Here is a 26,935-nt window from a genome sequence, read left to right as displayed (position 1 = left end):
GGCTGCACTGCCCAGAAACCTTCTGCAAAGGCTTTTGGAGTACCTCCAGGAGAGCTTCATGGAGATCTCCCTGGAGGATTTCCGCTCCATCCCCAGACACGTTAACAGACTTTTCCAGTAGCTGTACTGGCTGCAAATGCATCCCAAGTCCTCAGGGCAAATTAATCATTAAAAATGTTTGCTTTTAAACCATGTTTTATATTTACAAAGGTACACCCACCAGAGGTCTCTTCTATGGCTTCATGGTCTGGGATACTGCCTTGGGAGGGTACCTCAGTCAGGCTGAGAAAAAGATCCTGGCTGTTGGGGAGAACGGAGTGCTGTGTGCTCTCCACAAGCTCGTCCTCCTCCTCCTCCTCCTCATCTTCCCCGTCACAGAATCCTCAGGCATGGCTGAGATTACCCCCTCCTCAGAATCCACGGTCAGAGGCGGGGTAGTGGTGGCGTCCCCCCCTAGAATTGCATGCAGCTCAGCATAGAAGGAGCATGTCTGCGGCACTGCCCCGGACCATCCATTTGCTTCTTTGGTTTTCTGGTAGGCTTGTCTGAGCTCCTTAACTTTCGCGTGGCACTGATATGAGTCCTTATTGTGGCCTCTCTCCATCATGCCCTTGGAGATTTTTTCAAATGTTTTGGCATTTCGTCTTTTGGAACATAGTTCTGCTAGCACGGAATCCTCTCCCCATATAGCAATCAGATCCAGGACCTCCCGTACGGTCCATGCTGGTACTCTTTTTCGATTCTCGGACTGCATGGTTACCTGTGCTGATGAGCGCTGCGTGGTCACCTGTGCTCTCCACGCTGGGCAAACAGGAAATGAAATTCAAAAGTTTGCGGGGCTTTTCCTGTCTACCTGGCCAATGCATCCAAGTTCAGATTGCTGTCCAGAGTGGTCACAATGGTGCACTGTGGGATAGCTCCCGGAGGCCAATACTGTCGAATTGCGGCCACACTAACCCTAATTCGAAATGGCAATGTCAATTTTGGTGCTAGTCCCCTCATCAAGGAGGAGTACAGAAATCGATTTTAAGAGCCCTTTATGTCGAAGTAAATGGCTTCATTGTGTGGACGGGTGCAGGGTTAATTCAATTTAATGCTGCTAAATTCAACCTAAACACATAGTGTAAACCAGGCCACAGAGCCACAAACATGAGACACACTGCCCTGTTCACTATGATGCGCCAGGACAGACCCCCGTTTTAAAGTTAGATGCTGCCTGTGAAATTGAGTTGCCCTCCCATGCTGAGGGATCTGGGCATGTCTATTTGAGAACTCACTTGTGCCCACAGCAATGGCTTGCCCCATTACCTGCTTCTGGCCTTGCAAGTGCCTTGTGCCTTGCAAGTGCTCATTGCCTGGATTGACTCCAGGAGCTGTGACTAACATTCACCAGCCGAGCATTTCCTCCATGTCACATGCTACTGTGTATAAAGGTGGCATACAATGAATTGAGTGAAACGCCTGATACTGGAGACTGACTCATTTATTATTATAACAAAAAGATAGATCAGAACAAGTGGATTATATATGGCAATATTAATATCTAGTTCTGTATCGTGTAGATCTCAAAGCACTTTACAAGGGAGGTCAGTCTCATCCCTATTTCACAGATGTGGAAATTGAGGTACAGGGCAGGGATGTGACTTGCCCAAGGTCATGTCATATATATCCCTAGACAATGAGTGCTATTTGTATAATACCTTTTGTCCAAAGATCCCAAATTCTCTGTAGACTAACTCACAAACTATTGTACACATATATGTAGGAATCATTTCGCCCACCACTGAAATGCAGTCACCTCTGAGATTGAGCATGGCAGCTGTTTAACAGTGCACCATAATGCTACACAATACTTTAGGACACAAAGTGAAGATGAATCCTGTATCTTATTGAAGCTGCAGAGAGATTTTAGGCACTGAAGACACAATGCAATTACTAGGGCTGGTTGGAAAATGTGGGGGGAGGGAGGTTTCCACAGAAAGTTTTGACTTTTCATTGAAAACCCAAACATTTTCAGACAAAACAAAACAAAAATCTCTGAAAATTGTAACAAATTCCATGTTTGGCCAAAAATATTGGAGTTTTGGTTTTCTGATGAAAAACTGAAAATTATTTTTAGAGAGACAGATGCTTTTTTCCAGGAAAATGTTGGTTGAATTGAAAACCCAGTTTTCCATGGGAAAAAAAATTGGGATGGAAAATTTTTGACCAGCCTTAACAATTACCCACTTTTGGTCAGTTTCATTCTGTGTTGTCTATTTCCTGCTCAACTCCTCTTCCACTCTAACCCTGCATGCCAGGGCAGCATAATCTCCACACTAGAGATTGCATGCCACTGCCAGTCATTCTCTCTCTTTGCCTTGAACAATACTTCCAGGACCTGTCATGCTGTTCTCCCTTCTTCTATTCACTTCTGTTTCAGCCACAGCCTGTCAGATTGTGCTAATCTTAGTCATACTGAGTAGTACCTTATGGTTCTCAACCAGGGATCCGGGGCCCCCTGGGGGGCTGCAAGCAGGTTTCAGGGGGTCCGCCAAGCAGGGCCAGCATTAGACAGAAAGCCAAAGCCCTCACTGCACAGGGCTGAAGCCCGGGGCTCTAAGCCCCATCATTTGGGGCTGAAGTCTAAGAAATATAGCTTTGTGGGGAGTCCTGTGGTGTGCAGCCTTAGGCAATTGCCCTGTTTGCTAGCCCCTAATGCTGGCCCTGGCTTTTATATGCAGAAAACCAGTTGTGACACAGATGGGCTATGGAGTTTTTATAGCAGGGGAGGGGGGAGCTCAGAAAGAAAAAGGTTGGGAACCCCTGCCTTATGCCACAAATAGGAAGCAAGTTACTATTCACGGTGAGGAAGGCTGGCAGAGAAAACAAGGGTTGATTGCACTCACTAGAGACACAGAGAGAGAACAAGCAGGAGTTTTGCAAGCTACCCCCGCCCATCCTCTTCAGTTCTGATCAGCAGCACCTCTGCATTCCCAGGCACTTTTGCCATCTATCCTGTTTACTGTGGGATCCCCCTGATTTTGTTACGTCTTGCAAGCCCACCCTACAGAGCATCAATACCCTTAATCCCCAGTAAAACCCCATTGTGTTGTGACATTTTGATGCATCGTGGCGACATCACACTGTTGTGTGTCAACACATGTTGCAAATGTAAATGTCAGGCCATCATGTCCCACTAGCTTCTTCCCAAAGGAGACAAATGTCCCATGGTGGTGTCCTACATTCTCCAGCCTGTGGGTTTTGGAGAATCACCCTCCCTCCCCTCCAAGACCACCCACCCAATTCCTCCAAATCCTGTGGTCTCTTTTGCTCTTTATACAACAAATATATTGTGAAGGTTCACACAAGCACAGGGGGTCCAAAATGGTGTTTACTGAATATACACAACATGCAAGGCCTTGCTCCAGATACGCACAGCTGCTCTGGTTAGGCACCTGATGGCTTCTTAAACATAAAGACAGTGGCTCTGTCCACACTGCGGCTAGAGGTGTAACTTCCAATGTGGTTAGACATACATGAGCTAGCTTTGATCGAGCTAGCATGCTAAAAAGAGCACTGTCGCTGCAGTGGCACAGGCAGTGGGACAGGTCAGCCTCCCCAAGGACATACCCAGAGGGTTGGGCAGGATTGCACTTGGGTGGCTAGTGTGAGCCATTGCCCAAGGCCATCATGGCTACACTGCTATTTTTAGCATGCTAGTTCAATCAAAGCTAAAGCATGTTCATCTGCTTGAGCTGGAAAGAACCCCTCCAGCTGCAATGTAGATGTACCCAGTGGGTGCCACTAGAGAGCTCTCAAACATTTTAAAGAGACACCACCCAGCTCCTGTTTCTTACACCTGGGTACATCAGGGATAGATACGAGAACAATTTCCAGAGCAGGAAGCATATGCTGCAGTTCCCCCTTGGAATCTCGCACCCAGAGCTATGCGCACAAGTGACTCCAGTCATACAAGCAGCTCAGCAGTGTGAGCTGGTGCTGGTAGGACCACAGAGGAAAATAAACCCCATGAACAGGCAAGTGCTTTGGAATCAGAATCTTTGCCCTTGTCCTGTCCTTTCCATCCAAGGATCTCACAGCTCTGCACAAGGGTGGGGCGCTCAGCGAGGCATGCAGAGGTGAAGCGACTAGCCCAAGGTCACAGGCAGGATTCAGAACAGAGCCCTCAGGGTCCTACCCCGCATGTTGCTCTAAGCATCTGAACAACTGGGAATAATACCATCGCTCCGAGGCAATCGAAACCAAGGGGAAGGAGCAGGTGGGCTGCTGCAGAGCCGCCAACATTCCAGTTCAAAAGGTGAAAGTGTTTACCTTTGTGTTTAAATAATTGGATGGGAGTTGAACTGCTTGGAAGACTTATCCCGGCTGCGATCTGACCCCCAGGATTCTGGGCTCGCTCCACTGCAGGCCACATTACACAGCTATTTGGTCAATCTAAAGGCATCTGATAGCCGACCATTACTCCTCTTTTATGGCCAGCCTGCCTGATAGACATCTAGGTTGGTCATGGATGGCTGAAGCGCTGGGTCCTCCATTTTCATTTTCCCACACTGCTGCCAAGCAGAATGGCTGAGAATCCCCAAAGCCGACGTGCAGGGCAGAGCAAATGGGGCCAAATTCCCCCCCTAGTGTAAGCCCACAGAGGTCACAGAGTTCCATCCTAGAGGAACCTGCCCCAAGTGTTGGAGGTAACACAGGGTCATAGTAGAGACTAGGTCCCTGAATGCTTTGCTCAAAGCAGGGAGCCCATGTTCAGCAGCGCTTCATGGGTTTTATGGCTTTCTAACCGAAGGAGGGCAAAACGCCTTCCATTCCACAGGGACACTAGTACTTTTAACACTGTATTTCTTGGCCCCTTGTAAGGATTGGAGGGAGCTTGGATTCAAACTTAATAAGCCTGCAGATCAGATGTATTTCTTTTTTAGCCTGGAAGTATGGTGGGAGGAGCATAAACACCGATAAACCCTACATCTTACAGAATATTTTCCAACAGTAACCCTCAGGGCGCTTTACAAAGGAGGTCAGCATCATTAGCCCCATTTTACATATGGGGAAACTGAGGTATGTGGCCGCAACCTGACTTGCTCAAGGTCACCCAGCAACTGATTCAGGAGTAGAATCCCAGCCTCCTGAGTCCCAGTATGATGCAAACCCCCCTCTGTATGCAAACTAGCCACCCAGACAGAAATTTAAAAACCTGTACTTTGTTGCTGTCAAATCAAAATATATTTGCCTCTATTTTGTTAGGGCCCACCATAAATCAAGCTGTGTGCTCCCCCTCCTGGCCTTCAACCAGCACTGTCCCAGCATTGCCAGGGAAGCTGGTAACCACAGAGAAGCGGAAGTGTTACAAGTCCCCCTCTGTGCCAATCCACAGAGAATAGAAGTTCTTACAGCCCCATCTTACATGATGGGCGCCATCTTGGCTGACACATCAGGGACTGAACAGAAACCTTTGGAGCTAAAAAGCATGAGCTGCATCAGCTTGAGCCAAAGAGCCACTCCTCTGTAATGGTGGGCTGTAACAACTCATATCCTCTCTGGTCAGCCCAGGGACAGGGGGCACAGGCCCTGTAATACACAATCCCCACTGGGTTACATAGACAAGAACCACAATAGCTTTTGCTCCACAGTAACACAATGAGAAAAAGGCAACATACACCAAATGGCCAAAGTCAGAAATGATGGAAAGTAAAAGCCTTGGAGGAAGCAAAAAGCAATAGAGAGTTAGCCCTTTGATCGCTGGCCACCATTCAGGTGAATGATGCTGAAACTGGCTGTTTTGCAAGCGGAGGAGATGGTTTGGCTGGGGGCATTAGTCTGCCCATGAGGAAAGGAGCTGAGCAGCAACACACGAAGTTTCTCCTGTGTGGAGGCGAGCCTGCGCCAGCCTGCCCACCCACTGCTGGAAAACCTCCCATTCCTATGACATTAGCTCAGCATTGCCAACTCTTGTGATCCTATCACGGGTCTCATGAGATTTGGGTTTTACTTACAGCCCTAGTTCCTGTAGCCAGGTGACTATGTGAGAACCTCAACTTTTATTTCCAACAAAAACATTTCTTGCCCTCATGATTATGGAGAAAAGCTGGAAACAGTGGTCTGAGTGTGATCAAAAGGACGCAGAAATCCAACAGCTGAGGAAAAGAACCCCAAAGGTATATATTGTTTTAATAATCACACCATTTTTAAGCCAGTCTCTTGATTTTTGAACGCTTGGCATTGGTGACGCTCTTAGCTCCTTGCACTGCCCACCTCACGCTACCTGTTCGCAACCCAAGGAGACAGCAGTGAGGTGGGTCACATAGGAACTGCTGTCCAAGGGCTTGGGGGTGGAGTGGAGGACACTGGTGAGGGGATGGGTGGGGTTGCAGACAGAGATGGGTGAGAGCACACATCAGGGAGAGAGGGAGAGGCGCCAGCAGTGGGGAGATGGGAGTCATATTGGGGCAATTTCCCAGGGGACCTGGCAGCTGGGAGCTTTGGGACAGATTGGAAGGGACCATCACTTGGGGAAGAAGGATCCCAGATGGGCATTTTCCAGAAGTGTCAAAGGAAAACAAGGACAGACTGTGCCCATCAAGGAAGGGCTCCTTGTGCCCCCCTTGTACACCACTACAGGTGAAGCCAGGATATGACCTGCCCTCAGGAAATCTATGGCAGAACCAGGAAGACAATGCATGTCCCCCAACTCCCAGCCCTGTGCCTTAACCTCTGGCACCTCTTGAAATGCCCTCCCCCTTTGGAATCAAAGCATCCGCGTGCTCTCTCCAGTTCAGTAACTGGGGAGAAGACACAGAATCCCCCAAGAGGCAGTGTGTCACCCATGCACAGCATCAGGCAAAGGAAAAAGCTCTTTGAGTCCGACAAGAACAACTTTGCCATGCTGAAAGCTGCCAGGGAACTTCTATTCCTTTGATCTTCTTTCCTACGTGACTAAACTCTAGGGCCCCTGGAGGGAACGTTTCCCAGGGCCCGTTCTCATGCATTTACCATAATTCATTTTCTCTTCTCTCTCCTCTGTAAAAAAACAATCAATGCTTTTTCAGGACTGGGTTCTAACTCTCTTTTCTGGGGAAAGAACTTGCTGGCTGGAGTAGAAATCTCTCTGCCAAAGGAGGCAAAGAAGGGATGATGGGCCGTGGGCATAGGCTGTGTATAGACCAATGGCATGCAGAAGGCTGCAGTCTTCCAGAGCAGTAGTTCTCAACTTTTTTGGGCTCAGGACCCAGTTGTAAATGTTTATGGCCTGCTGCAACCCAATAAATAGTCTGGGGATGGAGGTCCTGGGGCAGTTTTGGTCGGATCCTGCCCCCAGGGGTTTTGGTCCTGCCCAGCACTCACCCCACAGTAGTGGCTCCTGTGCTGTGGGGCTGGCTGGGCCTGGCTCTCCGCTCCAGGTGCTGCAACCTCCGGGGCTGCAGCACCGCTCAGGTTTGGCCATACCCCCCTGATTAGACCAAATTTGTGTGAGTGGAGTTGTGACCTGGCTCACGGGGTTGCAGCACCACTTACTCAGATTTGGCCTACCTGGACTCCCGTCATCATGATGGCTGGGCCAGACCTGAGTGGTGCTGGGACCCCAGAGGTTGCAGTGCCTGGAGCAGGGAGCGAGCGCAACCAGCTCCATGGGACAGGAGCCACAAGAGTTGCCAAGTGATCCTTTGAAACATTCTGGTGACCCAATTTTGGGTCCCATCCCACGAGTTGAGAAACCCTATTCCAGAGGAGCATTGTCATGAAGTGCTAAATGACCTAGGTGCTCAAGGCACCATTATACATTCCACGATGACAGACCAAGGCCTCTTCCTTTGGGGTCTCAATTCACTGTGACTTCATCTCCTGGGTTGTATCATGGGCTCCTTCCTCTCAATCCCATCCTGAGTGGTACCTACCATTCATCTCAGATTTTCTAGGTTGCTGTTGGAATGTTCCTGTTTGCAGCATGCTCACTGGACCACAGTCACTTCGATCATGCTGGGGTATCACGTCTCAACAGGATGACATCTTGACATGACAGCGTAATATTTGGATGTCACATTACTGGGTTGCACTGTGACAAGACAACACAACATTGCAATGTCACAACCAGGGCTATATGAATAACCAATTTTTTATTTCACTGGCAATTCTGAAAAATAGGAAAAAAATTGTTTTGGGTGAACCCGAAAATGAAATTTTTCAAAATTTTCAGCCAGTTGTAAAGTCAAAACCAAATTCATTTGAGGGCAAATGAAGCCTTTTTTGTAGATTTCAACCATTTTCCAAATATCCTAATTGAAAAGAATTATAAAATTAAAGGAAATTGAAAAACAACGTTTTGATTTTTTTCTGTTTATTTTTCTTTCTTTTTTTCCAGCTGAAGCAATTCAGTGAAACAGGCATGAATTCATGAAATGTTTTGATGTTACCAAATCTGCATTTTAAAAAAAAAAAAGAAAAGAAAAAGGTTCAGTTGAAAATTTTTGTCTCACTCCAGTCACAACATTGTGATGTGTGAGTTGGATTTACAGAAGGCGACAGCCCTAATCCACCTGCTTGGTTAAACCCAAATAATGCAAACACATAGGTACGCTGATAGGAGGATTAGTGTATGATTGTTATTACATAGCAACATCACCCCTTGATAGCTAATAGAAAATCGGTTACAACTTCTGCAATTGACATATGTAACATAACCCTGCCATGTATTTTTCCAACCCCTCTGTTGTTCTGATTGACGTTTTCCTTTCACCTGCTCTCAGATGTCTCTGAGTGGATAATCTCCCTGGATATTCCCCTCGGCTAGAAACATCCCAGCTTTGGAGTTGAAGCAAAGGACTGTTAGAGAAGTAGGGAGGTTTAACAAGTTGAAGGAAACTGTTTGCAAAGCGAGTAAGAGTGAAAGCAAAGTAAGCTTCCAAATAACTGAGCTAAAGAGCTCACGCCTTCTGCCTTCTGACGTGCCCGGATGCCACAGTGAGGAACATCGCGGAGAGTGTTCTGCAGAATGCTGTCAAGAAGCGAATTGCCAGGACCCCCTCCAACCAAGATGTCGCCACCACCCTGAGCAGCAAACTGGAAGGTGAATTTGGAAGAGACTGGGGAGACTTTGCTTCACTCTGGACTCGTGCCCGCAATGCTACGCAATGACTGGAGAAGCGTATCGGTTGCCACTGGACGTGGTGCGAGGAACGCCAGGAGCTAGGAGTCCTGATGCCACAGGTGAAGAATACAGATCACATTATCATCACTCCGAGAGCTAGAACCATGCTGGAGAAGACCCTGAAGGATGCCATCCACTGCCAATACATGGAAAACCTGAAATGGAAGCCAGATCAGGGCAAGGCGTTCGAGATGACGTGCCAGCAACCACTTCCTCCCTGGGGGAAGCGTCACCCGATTTGCCGACTGGAGGTTCATCCAACTACGTCCCACTGAACGGAGCCATCCGCCAAGGGAATCAGGACAAGTGATGCAGGAAGTGCAGCTATGTCAATGAGACGCTACCCTATGTCCTGTGTAGCTGCAAGCCCCATTCAAGAGCTTGGCAGTTGCGACACAATACCATCCAAGATCGCCTGGTCAGAGCCATCCCGCCACCTGTGGGGAAGGTAGCCATGAACTTCGCCATCCCCGGAACCAACAGCCAACTGCGACCGGACATCGTCATCACCAATGAGGACCGGAAGAAGATCATCATGGTGGACGTCACGTCATCATGGTGGATGCCTTCTGAGAAGACAGAAGGAAGCGAGTAAGAGTGAAAGCAAAGTTTTCCCGGTTCTATCTGAAACTGACATTCCCTGAGGTTTGCAGAGCACAACAGGAAGCATGTTTCCTCTCAGCATTATAGCACTCCAACTCAGAGCAAGGCCAGGAAAATCAGAGCTGAACAGCTGCTCATGATGCTTGATCAACTCCTACTTCATCTCTCTTTTTGCACTTGGTGTTAGCAGTCCAGGGGGTTCTTGTCTTGATGGAAACTTGGGAAAAAATGGATAAGATCTACGGGTATTTAGTAAGCCATTCATGACCCCAGACCTGTTTCTGATCTCATACTGACTTCTTTTGGAGTTCCTCCTGATTTACAGGAGTAAATCAGTGTATGTGAGAGGAGATTCAGCATTGTGGATGTTGGTGTAGAGGTCTGCAGACTGTTCACAGAATGGGCCATAGGAAGGGATGCATCAATTTTGACTGCTGAAGGTACAAGTTGTATGGGGATATGGGGTGACAACAAAGGGTCACTAGCCTCCTACTACAAAATTGCACCTACAAGCAATCACACAGTCCAGGAAGTATGACTAGAACAGATCCCCAAGTTATCTGCTTCAAATAATTGAAACTGGAATAAATTAGTGAAGTTCTATGTTTTGTGTGACACGGGAGGTCAGGCCAGATGATCACAATGGCCTTGGAATGTAGGAATCTATGAATCTGGGGAGAGCCCCCACTTCATGCCTCACCTGGATGCCATGGTCATCAGAAAACCAGACTAACCCCCTCACTTGTATGTTACTGGGTCTGGAGTCACATGGAGTTAATTTCTTAGGACCAAATTTCCAAAGTGGCCTCTATTCAGCTCTCAATTTTGGGTGTTCACATATTTTGAGTATCCAACATTTTAGTGCCTAAGCTTTGGGCTGCCACAAAATTTATGTGTCCAAAGTTAAGTGCCTACATTTAAAGCCAGTCTATAGAGCATTTGATCCATTACATGAGTGACACCCTGGCACCCCAATATTCACCACTATCATGTAATTAGGATATGTTTTGTACAAAATATGCCTTGTGAGGTATCATTCTAGAAGTCTTGATCTGCTAGACATTAATATCTTGTTGGATTGTATATGCTATCGTCGTATGTAAGTTATGGAGTTTGGCTGTATATGTGTTACTGAAACATGTTGTGAGGTTGAATACACCCACAAGCAGCCTTTCAGGTACAATAGTAAAAAGGCCAAACAATGTTAATGGCTTATTGAGGAAATGCACACAAGCACAAGGATTACCCCAGGAACTGTGTGCAACAGAAACCTCTCAGAGATAGCACTACACAATGGGAACTGTTTGACCCAGGTCACAGCAAAAGAGCTTTTCAGCAAGTGGGAAGCAAATATAAAAGGGAGACAATTACATAATGATGATACCTTACTCTCAGAGGTGCAAGTAAGCTGGTATGCCCCGGTACGGTGTACCAGCAAGAGCCGGTGCACTGTACCGGGGTGGCCCGGCTTCCCCAGGCAGCAATTTAAAGGGCCTGGGGCTCCCAGCAGTGGCTGGAGCCCCAGGCCCTTTAAATTGCCGCCAGAGTCCCACTGCTGGAGCCTTGGGGTAACGGCAGCGGAGCTCCGGGGGTTATTTAAAGGGCCAGGGCTCCTGCTGCCTCTACTGCCCTGGGCCCTTTAAAGAGCTGCCGGAGCCCCGCCGCCGCTACCCCAGGGCTCCGGGAGCTATTTAAAGCGCCGAGGTGGTAGAAGCAGGGGAGTCCCAGGCCCTTTAAATAGCCCCCTGAGCCCCGGAGTAATGGCAGGGCTGCGGGGCTGCCAGAGCCCTGAGGTAGCAGCGGCAGCCGGGGGCTCTAGCAGTGGTTTAAAGGGCTTGGGGTGATAGCGGCGGCCAAGCCCTGAGCCCTTTAAACTGCTGCCGGAGCCCCCGGCTGCCACTGCTACCCCAGCGGGGCAAGGGGGAGGGCACTTACCAGTACAGGGTAGGCCGGGGCTGGCTCTGACACCCCCAGCCCCACCCCTTTCTCCCCGAGGCCCCGCCCCTTCCAGGCGCCAGAGCTGGCCCCAACCCAGTTCCATACTGGTAAGTTCCTGTTTCTACTTTCACCCCTGCTCACTCTCCCTACAACAACACACCTGGAAACACCTGAGGAACAAAGACTGAACTGTGGCAAGCAATGGTCCCAGGCTAGAGGGATTTTTAGCCTGTGTATGAAAACCTGGGAAAGCCAAGGTAGCTTGTGCCTTAAGAATCTGCCAGCCTCTTTATCACTCAGTGTGAAAATTTTCTAATTCATATCCTACCTATCTAGAGCGTTAAGCTCAGTTTGCAGTTTTGTTTATTTACTACAGTAATCTGCTTTGATCTGTTTGCTATTCCTTATAATCACTTAAAATCTTATCTTTTGTAGTTAATAAACTTGTTTTTGTTTTGTCTAAAACCAGTGTGTGGAAATTATAACTTGGGGCAGAAAGCTGTTGCGTATCTCTCTCCATGTTGAGGGAGGGGGCGAATTTCATGAGCTTACACTGTACAGTTCTCTGTGCAGCGCAAGATGGTACAATTTTGGGTTTACCCTCCAAAGGGGGGTGCGTGCCTTAGGAACTGGGAGGTGCCTTAGCTGCCTTCCCATGCAAAGCTGATCTCAACATGTGTGTGTGTGTAGTGCAGCAGCTGGGTGTGTCCCTATCTGTGTGTATGCTGGTGAAAGAGCAAGCTTGGAGAGCTTAGCAACCTGTTACAGCAGCACAATGTGAGAGGGAGCCCAGGCTGGTGGGTCAGTGGGGATCAGTGATACCCCGGTTCCAGGTGGCACCCTGGCAAGGGAGGGAACCCATCACAACGTGTTTCAGAAAAAAAGACCCAGATGTTATGATTTTACAAATGTTATTGGCCATTCAATCAAAGGGCATAGGAAACATATAAGAGACAAACCAAATTACCACTCAAAATCAAATCATACCACTTCCTTACAGCTGGGTAAAACTGCTATAGGGAAACAAGGAGAGAGAACGCAGTATCCAGGAGTAATATAGCCAGTGCTATTAGGGTTCAAGCATCCCTTCAAATTCTCCTTTGAAACAACACCCCCTTATGCTAGCAGCACAGTAAGGCGCACAGCAAGCAGGAAGTCAGCCAGCATAACAATTCCAGCCATCAGCCTGGTCCTGCCTTACACGAAACCAAACAGCTTCAGAGGACTAAAAAGGACAAAATAGCAACCAGAACTTGTCCTGCTACTACACACAGAGAATGGCTCCCACTCACAGCTTTGTCATTGTAGTTTGGAAGTGCCATATTTCACCTTTCTAAACCCAGACCTTTGGGCTACAGAACTGTCAAAGAAACACCAGAAGATATTTTTGCTATACTAGAGGCTAGGTCTACACTACCCACCTGAATCGGCGGGTAGAAATCGACCTCTCGGGGATCGATTTATCGCGTCCCGTTGGGACGCGACAATCGATCCCCGAATCGACGCTCTTACTCCACCAGCGGAGGTGGGAGTAAGCGCTGTCGACAGAAAGCCGCAGAAGTCGATTTTGCCGCCGTCCTCACAGCGGGGTAAGTCGGCTGTGATACGTCGAATTCAGCTACGCTATTCACGTAGCTGAATTTGCGTATCTTAAATCGACTCCCCTCTGTAGTGTAGATGTACCCTTAGAAAGCAGGGATGGCTTCACCTAGCACTGAAACATAGCTTCCGTTGGCATGAAATTTAGCAGCTGTTTAATACCACAAAGCAACATGGCCCATGGTTTAGGACAGGAAGTGAAGATTCTGTATCACAGTGAATCTGCAGGGAAGAATTTAGAGAGGCAGAATGGAGGTGACATTGAAGCAGACATTCAGAAGGGGTTAACTGACTCCTCTTGTCACCGTTCATACTTTAAACTGCTTTTACTTCAGTTATTGTTTTAAAATGCACAGGCTGGTAAACTCTGTCTCTCACACACACTTTGTTTTTTAACTATTGACAGTTATTTTTCTTCTATGGTTATTTAGATAGACTCAGCCTCCTGGTGACCAGATGGGGAAACTGCAGTCAAACATCCAGGCTAAGTGGGAAGGTAGCGAGCAGCATTGGTGTTTGCACGGCAGTATATATTTTTATTATTATTAATGATGACATTGCCAAACAGGCTGCAGCCCTTTTCAGGATCCCTAAAGCTGCTGCTTATGTTTCTGGGAATGGAGATGCCCTAAATCAAAGAGTTAATGAAATCTACCCAAACTGAAACTATCTGTGTCTTTGGCTGTATAGGCAACTGGTCCTCTGCAGACTCTCCAACTTCACCATGGTGAGAGGCTCGGGCTGGGTGTGTGGAGAAGATATGGGATATTTCTTTTGCTTTTTCCTCAAGGCAACAGCTGTTACTCTGCCATCCAAGTTAGGAGAGAGCCACACATGGGCAGTAGGGGAGGAGCAGTGATGCTTCCAAAGACCTGTTCAGGGCTATGACCTCCCAGCTCCACCATGGTTGTCCCAGTGAAGAGGAGAAGCCCTCTGTCTCCTTTTGCACTGGGCAGGGAGAGTATCCCCTCAAGCGGGGATTTCCCTGTGCCTATCCCAGACAGAGCTTAAAAACTGCAGAACTTAATGCACAGATATGCAGGATCTATACGATAACATTCTGTGGCTGGATCTTTTTAAAGGTTGGATAACTTTGTGATCAGGCTAAAACAAGGTAATTAAAGCTCATTCTTCAGGAAATCAGCAGATCACATGCAGGGGCAGGAAGGAATTTACTCCCATATATATAGCGTTACCCTGCTGCCCAACTGCCTTCTGTGGTATGGGCGGGAGGCACCTTCCTCAGCCTATTACTAGATCCCTGAAGCAGCCAATTGATGAATAATTGCAATAGACCATCCCACCAGGAAGAATAAACCTTACCCTCTTCAGCACAGTTAGTCCTCCACACTAGGATGCCTGTCGACTGCTTCTCTGTATAGTCTCTTAGCCTTACTTCCCGTCTCCCTGATGCCGCTGGCATTTCAGGGCATCTTCCAGGACCCCAGGTGGGCTATGCACCTTCCCCCAGAAGCCATCATGCCCACAGCAGAGACCTCCATCTGCAATGCAGACAGACTTCAGAAGAGGGGATCCCCTTTAGAACTTGCCTAAACCCCCAGAGGCCAGAGGCTCCTAATGCTATTGGAGGTCAATGGAGCTGTGGGAGGAGTTACCCCATTCATACAACTCACCTGGGACTAACTCAATGGGGGTCACTCCACTGGAATCAATAGGAGCCGAACCTCCTTATGGCAAGCCTGAATTTGGGCCCCTGGCTCTCTGCCCCCGCAGCCCAGCCCACCCCCACAACTGAGCCAGGCAGCCAGTAAGTATTGGGACTTGGGGTATCTCCACAAGGGAGAAGGGAGTGCTTCTGTCCCTGTGCCCTGCAGTCCCTTGTCCCAAGATGGGCCTGGCCAGGGCAGGGCGCTGAGCTGTGTCAGGACCCTGCCTTGACAGAGGTGTCTCTAGGGCTTTGGGGGTGGCTCTCAAACAGGTTGTGACAGGGCCACAGTCCCGAAAAGGTGAATGTGAGCCTGAGGACCAATGGCTGTGTTTGTTTATCAAACCAACAACAGCGCAACAAAAGGTCAAACCCTGTTGCCGTGGGAGATGATTTTTGAAGCCTCCTATAGTCCTCCCAGTGTCCAGCTGAGACTGCCCTGCTTGTCATTTTGAGTTACGTATGGTATTTATTTGTACTGGACACCCCAGATCCAAACACCGCCAACCTTTGGGGGAGTGCTCATCTAGATCCAAGCTCCACAGCTGGAGCTGTTTCTGTCGCAGACAGAACGAAATCCCTGATCCAAACACCCCCAAATTTCAGGGAAGTTCTGAGCTAGATACAAAAGCCATAGCTTGGTACAACAATCCAAACTCCAGATACAACCTGAGTCCATCTCAGTAAAGGACAGAACCCGAGACTCCAGATTCAAACATCCCCAGACTTTGGGGAAGTTCTGATCCAGACTCATGCACCACAGCTTGAATCCATCTCAGCACTGGACAGAACCAGGCCCACCTGTAGATTCAACTTTGGGGAAGTTCTGATCCAGATCCATACTCCCCGGCTTTAGCCCATCTCTGCAATAGAGAGAACCAAAACTGCTACATCCTAAATCCCCCAGTGTTTGGGGAAATTCTGATCCAGACATTTCAGATTGGACCCAGCTGATTCTTCTGGGTACAGGAACAGTCACAAGGGTGGATTCATGACAGTCATGAGTCTTTTCCTTGTTTGAGCTGAGCAAATGTACAACACTTTCACTAGGGGGCTGAAACGGCTCAGGTAAAGGTCCCCCCACTACATTCTTGAAACCAAACCTGAGCCCATGCCCTAGAAGTCGGATTGATTTGGGCCATTGGTTGTCTCTGATCTGCTAGTTTCCAGCCGGGATGGAACCATAATGCCAAACAGGGTATACACCTGGTCTTTGGAGAGCAGCTGGAAGTGGAGAAGCATGGTCTAGTAGTTGTTGCAGCATAAATCCAGGCATAAGGAGAACTGGCTTCTATTCCTGTCTTTGCCACCATCTTGCCATGTAACCTTGAGTAGGGTATTCCGTTAGAGCAAATCCTGCCTTTACCAGTCGGAGCCATGATGGAGGGGGTGGAGGAGAACAGACCTGCTTGTTAATACAAGAGTCATCCAGCAAGATGGAAGCATGAGATAGACTGGGCACTGGAGGGGCACCGAGCTGCTTCATTGACAATAATAATGCGTAGCAGCTTCTCATTCATTGATCTCAAAGCGCCTCGCAGAGTTGGGAAAGAATCACTATCCCCTATTTTATAGATGGGAAGCCTGAGGCACAGGGCTGGAAAGTGACTGGCCCAAAGTCACACAGTGAATCAGCAGCAGAGTCAGTAAAAGGACCCAGGAGTCCTGACTCCCCCAGCCATGTACTCAGTCTACCAGGGCACACCTGCCCCCCATGAGAAGGAGCAGCAAGCCTTCCGGCTACGGATGACAGCCCCTTTCCTAGCATTCTCTTGAGAGCTAGGTAAGAACCCTGTGCTGGTGCTGAGCACCCTATGCCCTCTTCTCCCACCAGCACAGCCCAGGGCAGGATTTGGTCTTTAACCTCCTGTGCCTCAGTCTCCCCATCTGTAAAATGGGGGTGATAATCCTGCCCTGCTGCAAAAGTTAACTCACTAATGTGTGCAAAGTGCTTTGAGATCCTCAGAGGAAGGTGCAAGTGATGGGACGATCCCTATTTCCCTGCCTCCTGGCCCTGCTCCCTACAGGTGTGGCACCCCCATTAGTGTGCTGCATTGCCTTTCCCAATGGGCCCGCTCTGCTTCCAAAGGCCCAGCCCTAGCTGGGTTTGGCAGCCCAGTCGTGTTGACACAGGCACAGTGAGTGGCTGAGTCGAGCCAAGTTCAGTTGCTAACAACAAAAGCAGCTCACAGCCCAGCTCATCCCTTCCTGCGAGACCTGCGCTGCAGGGAGGTGGGAAGCAACAAGGGAGCAACAAATCAGTGGGAGGAAAAGCTCTCCACGGACAAGGCAGAACAAAGGTATATGCAATGTATTTCCTCGGCTTTCCGTGGGCTGTGTTTTTGTGCCTTTGTTTAGGCCAAAATGGTCCCGTCTGGGTATCTACAGTCTGGCACCTCAATCAATAGTTAGGCCTCAAAATTAGGCCTGCATTTTGATGCTTCTGAAAAGGGATTCAGCTATGGAATCAACTGTCCACGTTTAGCTAAGCAAGCTGGAAATCGTTGACTGAAGTTGCTGTCTCAATAAGTGCCCAAGCTTGGATGTCACAACAAAGCTCTGGTTGTAATATGCTTATTGCTGTGATGACTGCTGACTCTGACAATCTTTGAGACAGGAGCAGGAGGGATAGCTCAGTGGGTTGAGCATTGGCCTGCTAAACCCAGGATTGTGAGTTCAATCCTTGAGCAGGCCATCTAGGGATTAGTCCTGCTTTGAGCAGGGGGTTAGACTAGGGTTACCATATTTTGAGCCTCCAAAAAGAGGACAGTCCACGGGGGCCCCGCCCACGCCCCAACTCCACCCCTTCCCCAAAGTCTCCGCCCCCTCCCCTGCTTCCAGCGAACATTTGATTCGCGGGAAGCCTGAAGCAGGCAGCAGGTAAGAAAGGGGGAGGGGAGGAGGCGCGGCCCAGTCTACCCCCCCCAACCGAGCGGCTCCCCCCCGGCCCCAGCGTCTCCAGCCTGGCTTGGCTTGGGCCCTGGGGTGCCGTGCCGGCCCGGCCCCGCACAGCCGGGCCCGGCCTAGCACCCCCGGCCCCGCATGTCCCTATTTTCCCGGACATGTTCGGCTTTTTGGGATTTCCCCCCGGACGGGGATTTGAGGCCCAAAAAGCCGGACATGTCCAGGAAAATCCGGACGTATGGTAACCCTAGGTTAGACTAAATGATCTCCTGAGGTCTCTTCCAACCCTGATATTCTATGAAAGGTGTATATTGTATGAGCCTATGCTGTACACCTATGGGTGTGTGTATTTCTGTGTGGCCAAGGGGTTAGAATGCTGGACTTGAGTCCTGGATGCACTAGGACAGGGGTAGGTAACCTTATGGCACAGGTACGAAAGACAGCACACATGCTGATTTTCAGTGGCACTCATACTGGCCACTGGTCTGGGGGACTCTGCAATTTAATTTTAAATGAAGCTTCTTAAACATTTTAAAAACCTTATTTACTTTACATACAACAATAGTTTAGTTATATATTAAAGACTTGTAGAAAGAGACCTTCTAAAAACGTTAAAATATATTACCGGCACGGGAAACCTTAAATTAGAGTGAATAAATGAAGACTCGACACAGCATTTCTGAAAGGTTGCTGACCCCTGCACTAGGACAAGGCACTTTATCTCTCTGTCTCCATTCCTTTATACCCAAAATGGGGGTAATGCCACTGACCTCCTTTGTAAAGTGCTTTGAGATCTACTAACCAAAAGGTGGTTATTATTGGCACCGTGAGCGAGCAGGGGGGCCAAGCTCCAAGGTGCACTGGTCACTGCATGGTGCTGCAATGTAGTTGAGCTGAGTGAATGGAAATTAGATGGAGAAGAAATCTGCAGCACTGCATTCCCAACCCCCAGATCCAAAGAACAACTGGGTTCGACCGTATTTGTGCCTGTGTTTTTGTTGTTCCACAAACTGTTGCACAAATGGGATTTTTGTCTGCATGGCTGTATAGGGAATGGCTGGTTTTCATAGACATTCCCGTATTTGCATGCAAATAAGGGAAATTACACTCCAAGATGGATACTTGCACCTGAAGCCTTCCCCTCCTGCATTTGTTTGGAAAGTTTTACTCATCTAGTCAAGAAGCAGTGACAACATCATGTGCTGATGACCAGTCACATGCTACAAAGAACATAGTACAAGATCTAGCCAAAGTAATTGTTCATAAACAACCACTAACAGCTAAAATGGGTTCTCATTGAAAAAGTACAAATATGCAGAAATCAGAGTCTGTTCATGGAAATACAGGGACTTTTAAAAAGGCTACTTCTCTCAGATAAACTCTTCACTGGGCGTGTTAACTTGGCTCTAGTCGCTCAGCCTCACAGTGTGTCAGTTTCCTCTTATTTAAAATGGTCATGCAGTGAGTTTGTGTAATGTAGCCCTTTAGGTTACTATGGGAACCGTGGCCCTGATCCTGCAATGGAGTCAGCCTGTGTGGAACCGTAGGACTGGGGCCCATATCTTTAAATTTCCTGAGTTTTGTGCATTTAATTTCCTAATTGTCTTGTTTTTTGAAGAGGTGAAGGAGAGAAAATTCCCAACCCCTATGTCTGATATCAGGTTCAAATAAAATTGTAACAACACCCTTGGCTGAACTGTCAGAATGTGGAACCTCTGGCTTTCAAATTAGGAGGCACTTCTGCTTTAGTTAAAGGAGCAGCTACTGTAGTTTAAGGGCAGCAGTAGCAGACATAAACCTCTCTAGAGGAAGACATAGAACCCCACTGTGTTAGCATTGGTTACAATAGTATTACATATCTTTGAATGTCTGATTTTTTAAATAAATACACAGGCATTTATTTCAGAGTGCAAGTCACCAGATAAATCTCACACAGACGCTGTGTGCTTTTTCCATGCCTTCTGACTCTTTAAAGACTACTTTTTTTCACACTTGGCAAAGCTGCAGACTACATCTGAAACTGAAAACAAAACTGGTGTTGAGCAAACAGGGCAAACCCACATCTGAACAATCTGCCTAATTCTTTAAGGCCAGTGGTGCCCAAACTTTTCCTGTCGCACCTCCCCACCCCACCCCTTACCAGTAATGGAATCGGTCCACAACCCCTTCCATTACTGCATAGTGTCCTCAGCAGAGGAGCTTGGGCTGAAGGTGGAGCTGGGGGAGAACTGGGGATGGGGGAGGAGCTGGCCTGGGGATGGAGAGGGAATGAGGGCAGAGCTGGGCTGAGGGCGGAGCAGCAGAGCTGCAGCTGGGGCCTGACGGAGCTGGGCTGAGAGTGGAGTGGAGCTGCAGCTGGGGCTGGAGCTGGGCTGGGGGCAGAGCAGGGCTGAGTGGCGCTCCCTCCCCAACCCCCTTAGTGTCTGGCCCGCGCCCCACCACACACCATCCCGAACATTCCTCTGAGCCCCACAGTTTTTGGGATCACTGGTTTAGGCAAATATTGAATGTTGCTTCAATAAATAGAGTTACAGAAAAAAATGAATTAAGTGATGCTGGGGCCAGCCCACTAACACAAAGAGTACCAGATGCAGAGCTGGTGATCCTATAGGCTAGCCTGCGCTGACACCACTGTGAATTATAAAAACCCTGCGCCAGATCCTCAGCTAGTGTAATCTTCACTGATGTCAATGGACCTATGCCAGTTTACACAAGCTGAGAATGTGGCCCTGTTTCTTAGGAACTACCAGAGTCTTGGATGGGTAACCCCATCCCTGTTTGCCTTTATTTCTTATATATATATATTTGTATAAGAGGTCAGAATCTGGTCTTAAATACATGGGTCCACTGAAGACAATGGAACTGTTCTGGATTTACACTAGTGTATCTGCAATCAGACTCTGCCCTCAGATGATATTGCTCAGTGGGGACTGAAATGATTGTATCACTTTTTCCAAACAGGAAGAGAGATTAGGCATGGACTATACTCTGGAGGCCACCCGGCGGAAAGAGAAACTTCTGAAGACTGTTTACACGCTCCAAGTGAAATCAGACACTACACTCCAGAAGGCAAGCCCACTTCTGAGCAACCATCATGGGATGGGCATGGTGACAGAACATCAAGTCCACCAGCTGGCTGAGAAGGCCAAAGTCATCTGCCATGACCTAGACAACATCAGAAACCACCTCCACTACCGACAAAATGACCTGGTTCAGCAGATCCCCAACCCCAATGGCTGCCGCTATGGCGGACCAAGCGGAATCCATTGCTCGCTGGATGGCTCTATCTATGTGACTAGTGAGAATGCACCCTGGGTCCACATCCTCACTCTCTCGGGTCAGACTTTGCAGTCCTTGCCATGTGTGGTACAGGAAAGGAAAAGTGAATCCTTTTTGCCAGAAGATGTGACTGTGACTCGGGCAGGGATGGTGGCTGTAACCGACATGATGAATGGAATCATCCACATCTTCAACCATCACTCCAAATTCTCCAAAGGGGAGTGGATCAAAATCGGGAAGGTTGATTCTCCCAGGGGTATTGGAGTGGACTCCACAGGAAGGATCCTGGTAGCAGACTACACTCAGGGCAAAGTCCACAGTTTTGCTCTGGACCACACCTTCAAGATACAGAGTACCCACTCTGTTTCCAACCTGCGTGGACCCCGCTATGTCTGCTTGGCACGTGATGGTGGGTTCATTGTGAGCGAGGAATGTGGTGACGTCAAGCTCTTCAATAGCAGCCATAAGCTGGTGGGCTCCCTTGGCTGCAGATACGGGCACCGGTTTGGCAACCCAGCTGGGGTCTGTGCCGACGTAGAAGGCAACATCATTGTGGCAGATGAACAGCACCGAGCAGTCCACCTGTTCCCCAAGAGCGGGTCTCCCATCTGCCTGGTGTCTAAGGGGCTGCGGAAGCCTGCAGGAGTGGCTTGTTCCAACTCTGGGCTGCTTTTAGTAGCAGACTCTGGGGATAATTGTGTCAACGTCTTTAAATACCGTGTGAGGCCCCCCTATAGTCCCGATAATCCTTGGGCGGCCAGTAACAGTCCAAACCCAACTCCTAGATAGGGCTCAAGAGTTCTGCATTGAAACCATTTATTTCAGTTACTTAGGGAACCCAGTGCCCCGTGTGATTGCCTTACAGTGACATCTGCTGGCGGAGACAAGAACTGGGACCCCAGAATTCTACCTGAGTTATTTGGATTGGGTCACCTCCACTACAGTAGCTTAAGATGTGTCATGATTACTTAGAATTCCCTCTCATCCCTCCTGCACGTAAATGCTATTCCGTTCCAGATGCTAGTATAGCTACCTGTCATGAACACATACCAATCTCAAACTGACTGGGTCTTCACATTTATGGCATCAAGGAAGATGGTGTGAATTGAGAATCAAGTCTAGGTCAGAAACAGGGTAGCATTGTTCATTGTGTGTAGTTCACAATAGCCGTCATCAGGATGGAGTTAAACATTAAAGATAACTGATTATTTGTGGGTCAGATGGTTTTGTTTGGCCTTTATGTTTTAGACAATATCAAGGGCATTGAGTACACTGCACATCCCAGGGCTGGAAAAATATTCACAGAAAGCAAGGAGTTCAGAATAGAGACACTAAAAAGATTACCGTCTGAGATCACCAAATTTCTATAGTGATCATGACATACACGCACACACAACCAGGACTGAGCACCCCACATTTGTGCAGCAAGCATTCCACACACATACAATAACACACACATACACAACTGCACCATGGGGACTGAGTGTCTCACACTTTTGCAATGAGCATCACACACACACACACACAAAACTGTCATTGACTACCCCATAGTCCTGTAGTGAATGTTGCACAGACACACTCCACAACTGGCACTGAGTGCCCTACACTTGGTAGTGAGCATTGCAAACCCCGCAGCTGGAGTTGAGCCCCACACCTTTCTGTCATGCCACAATTGTCTGCCACCTTGGACAGCCAAGAGCAGGAGTCTGTGAAGGCACACATGAACCTTATCAGCAAAGGGCAACATGCTGCAGAAGTGGTGTGGGAGGGAAGGAAGAGGGTGTCCCACCCAGGAGGGGTTGTGTGGGTTACAGTCATTTCACAGCCCTCCCCAGGCTTTGTAACTGACGCACTGGTAGCTGGAGTAAGCTGTTCAGACGCCACTCACTCCCACATCACCCAGGCCATGGTGGAGTTACACCAGGCGCTAGATTTAACTCCGTCCGGCTGATTTAAGAGAACAGCCGATGCTTCTTTCACCCCAGGTGAATCATGGAGAGGACTTTCCCTCCGGCACAGCCAGGGCACCCACCAAGCTGCCATACTTTGGATCAGATCCCAGGCCCCCTCCCGATACGAGGACAGGATCAAAGAAGATGGGGAGATGGCCCAGGAAGAGCTAGGCAGGTAGCTAGGTGACACAATATGGGGAGGAAGAGATTATGAATGCCCCCCCTCATCACCTCCACATATTACTATTATTAATCATATTTATTACAGCAGTGCCTAAGGGCCATCCAATAATGGGATTCCATTGTGCTAGGCACTGCACAGTCCCTGTCCCAAAGAGCTCACCATATAACTAGACAAGACAGATCCAGGGCAGGGGACAGCATAGAATACACCAGCAGAGTGAACAATGTGCTGGCAGCAAATAGCAAGTTACCAGAAGTGCCATGGATTTTTTCTGGGTGGGCTTAGATAGGAGGAGACCCTCTAGAGGGAAAGGAAAGCGAAGGGAGAGGGGATATGGAAGGGAAGGGGAGCGAGGGGACAAGGTGGGGGAGAAGAGGGTAAGGGAGCAGGGGAGTGAAGCTGAGGTGATGAGGCCATGAAGGAGAGGGAGGTTTGGAGCAAACAGCCATTCATGTAGGGCAGAGAAAGTCCACTCAGAACTGTAGCGAGTTCTCTGAGATCCCTGCTTTGGGCTGCTTCTGCTCCTACCAGCTGGAATATCTGGCTGGCTCCTCTCTGCAAGCTTTTCCCCAAAGCCACTTGAGAGGTGGGGCAAGAGGGAAGGCAACACCTGGGTCCTCGTTTCCCCCAGAGTGTGTTGGAGAGTCTCCCTTGCACAGTTCTGGATCTAGGGGAGACCTGAGGGGAGGAGGTCCTCAGTGCTTAATTTGTAATGAAAGAGGTGCCAGGGATCAAGCAATTTTTTTTTACTTTCATAACTGACGCAGCAAGTCAGAGGTGCCGGGGCTCTGAACTGCCAAGCCTAGAAGTGCCAGGGCTCAGCTCTGGCAAGCCCTGCCTGGCAGAAATTAAGCACTGGTGGCCCTGACTAAGCCCATTTTACCCTCTCCCCCACAATACAGCACACATTCTCCCTAAAAACATGTTCTCCCATCCACTCCCCAGTTACATGTTCCCCGCACCATATCCTTCCATTCCCCAGAGATCTGAACCCCAGCATAAGATCTTCCCTGTTCCCAAACACCTAGCTATTTTTCCCTTTACTCCCCAGTTATCCAAAAGCCCTGGGTATTCTCCACAGTCCCTAAGCCAGGCCAGCCTTCAGAAAAGAGTCTTGGTCTGGGGTTCCAAAGACATGATCACTTTTTGAATGCGTGTACCAGTCCAAATCAGTCTGAGGAAGTGGGGATGGGGGTGGACTATGTGTATATGAGACAGAAGGGGTGTGAGTACATGGAAAAAGCTAGTTGGCCAAATTTGCCCCTGAGATGACTCCATTATCATTAATAGACTTACACCAGTGGCCCTATTCACCCACCACAAGGTGAGAGCAGCTCCCTTGAGGTCAATGGGAGTTACTCAGACCTTTTTGGGGGAGGGGAAGAATGGGGCCTTAGGGCTGAAGTTGGCCCACTAGCTTTTTCAGGGATTCAGACATTGTTACACCAGTTGGGTCCAGCATTTGAAGAGTTAAGCCAGGCAGCTTGTCCTTATCAGTAGGTTCAGCCTGCTGTAGCAGAGCAGTTACATTTTGAATGTATGATGTAGTGCACTCACTGCTCTCAGGTATCCCGAGGCCTAGGAAAGAAGCAGGCAAGGGGGTAAGTTCTCTCACAGCTGTCCCTGCCTGAGTTTCTCTTTGCAGGGCTTGATACACTCATTTCAGTGGAAGTTAGAAGCCTAATACCTTTGAGGATCTCCACCCAGATGCTCAGGTGGATGTGGCTGCTAGGGCATCCCTCTCAGTTTGCTGCTCCTCTTAGTTGCTAAAATATGGGGGAAGAAGGAATCGAGAGATGCTGATAGAAAAGGAAAGAACAAGACTGGTCCAGTGTCTTGGGGCGGGATTCCACCTTACTATGCGGGAGAGACCTAGGTTTGGCACTGGGACTCCTGCTAACATGACTGGGGTGGGAAGTGCTGTCGTGGCAACATGCATGACAAGTTGAGAGGAATGCACAGAGGTAGAGGGGCTGGGTCACAGGACAGTGGGCTGTGCTAACAGCATTGGACACAGCAAGCAGAGCTGGTTAGAAAACTGACATTTTCCCTGCAAGAGAGATAAGATAGGTGAGGTTTTTATTGGACCAACTTCTGTTGGTGAGAGAGACAAACTTTTGAGCTTACACAGAGAGAGTGCCTCTCCCACCTTGTCTCTCTAATATCCTGGGACCAACACAGCTACAACAATCCTGCATTTCCCTGCAAGAAATTTTTAGTGACCAATCTTCATTCTAAATGTTTTGGTTGATTGTTTTCGGTTTGAATCAACACTTTCCCGTGAAAAAATTCAGCATTTATAAAACCATATTTTGGGTCAGGAAAACTTTATGCACAAAAAATGCTGACAGCTGTAACTGTGGGATACCTGCTCCCTAAGACAGATCTCCCTATGTGCTTGCCTCCAGAACCACAATCAGCCTTATTACTGTAACAGGGTAGCCTGCCCCTTTAAGAGCCATGGAGCCTGTGGCTAGCCAGCCCTATTCAATTATCAGACCCAGCTGTTGTAAAGGCTGAGCGTGCTCAACTACCAGGAGCTGCTGGAGGGAGATGTGCTCCTGCAGTAGGTTCTGGAGCGGGGGGGTAGGTAGGGTGACCAGACAGCAAGTGTGAAAAATCAGGACAGGGGGTAGGGGGTAATAGGAACCTATATAAGAAAAAGACCCAAAAATCAGGACATTTGGTCACCCTGGGGGGTGGTGGTTTGAAGGGAAGGATGTATTGTTCTTTCAGCCTTGGGAGAGGCCGGGGGAAAACTCTGGGAGCTTTATGCTAGGGTTGGCAAAGGAACTGCTCTGTTTTGCCTATTTTGTGTTTGAGTTAATAAACTGAGCCCTGCAGGAAGGGCCTGAAAGAGACTTCCGTGTGGCAGTGAGAGCGTGTCCTGGGCTGGGGAGATAGGCCAGCAGCCTACAAGCCTGTATCCAGGGAGCTGCTACTTTGGAGAGTTTGAGACTGTACAGATTTGGGCACTGGGAAAACATGATGTTCACATTGGAACATTTAACATCATGCTGTGTCAGCAAATCACATTTTAATGTGAAGCTGGCATGACACAGTTTTGCCAGATCCTAGCATTCAAAAGTAATGTTAGCCCCTCCACCCCCCAAAAAACATAAGACTTGCTCTAAAATCGTGAGGTTTTTAAATACAAAAATACCTCTTGAGGGTTTTTTTTTATTTGCCTTCTGGTTTTTGGGACTTCAGGGTGAAACTGAGTCACATTTTCAGGCTTTTCTCTGCAAGCATCATGGCTAGAAACTTTTTTTTTTTTTTAAATAAAAGGTGAGATTTGTACAGTTTTATAGACTATAAGGCCAGAAGGGACAACTGTGATTTCCTAGTTTGACCTCATAAAACAGGCCAAAGGACTTCCTTGAATTAATTCCTGTTTGAGCTAAGGCGGATCTTTTTAAAAAACATCCAGTCTTATTTAAAAATTGCCAGTGATGGAGAATCCACTGTGACCTTTGGTGGTTAATTACCCTTACCTAAAAATTTGCACTTTCTTTCTAGTCTGAATTTGTCTAGCCTCAGTGTCCAGTCATTGGACCTTGTTATACCTTTGTCTACAAGACTAGAGTGTCAGATATTTGTTCTCCAAGAAAGTAATTAAGCTGTGATCAAGTCACCTCTTAACCTTCTCTGTGTTGAGCTCC

General features: G+C 48.4%; 1 protein-coding gene and 1 long non-coding RNA gene across 2 annotated transcripts in view; one reads left to right on the top strand and one right to left on the bottom strand.

Moving 5' to 3' along the window:
• The window catches only part of LOC128844196 (uncharacterized), a 102,138-nt gene that overhangs the window by 1,287 nt on the left and 73,916 nt on the right, over window positions 1–26,935 (bottom strand). The gene's annotated exons all lie outside the window — the stretch shown is intronic.
• Window positions 20,824–22,350, top strand: NHLRC4 (NHL repeat containing 4). Its single transcript, XM_054041681.1, has one exon. The coding sequence runs from the start codon at window positions 20,835–20,837 to the stop codon at window positions 21,924–21,926; it is 1,092 nt and encodes a 363-aa protein (XP_053897656.1). The 5' UTR covers window positions 20,824–20,834; the 3' UTR covers window positions 21,927–22,350.

Source organism: Malaclemys terrapin, chromosome 10 (genome assembly GCF_027887155.1).
Source record: "Malaclemys terrapin pileata isolate rMalTer1 chromosome 10, rMalTer1.hap1, whole genome shotgun sequence".
Classification (NCBI taxonomy): Eukaryota; Metazoa; Chordata; order Testudines; family Emydidae; genus Malaclemys; species Malaclemys terrapin.
Note: the sequence above shows the minus strand (reverse complement) of the source record. Positions and strands in the feature narration are given on the sequence as shown.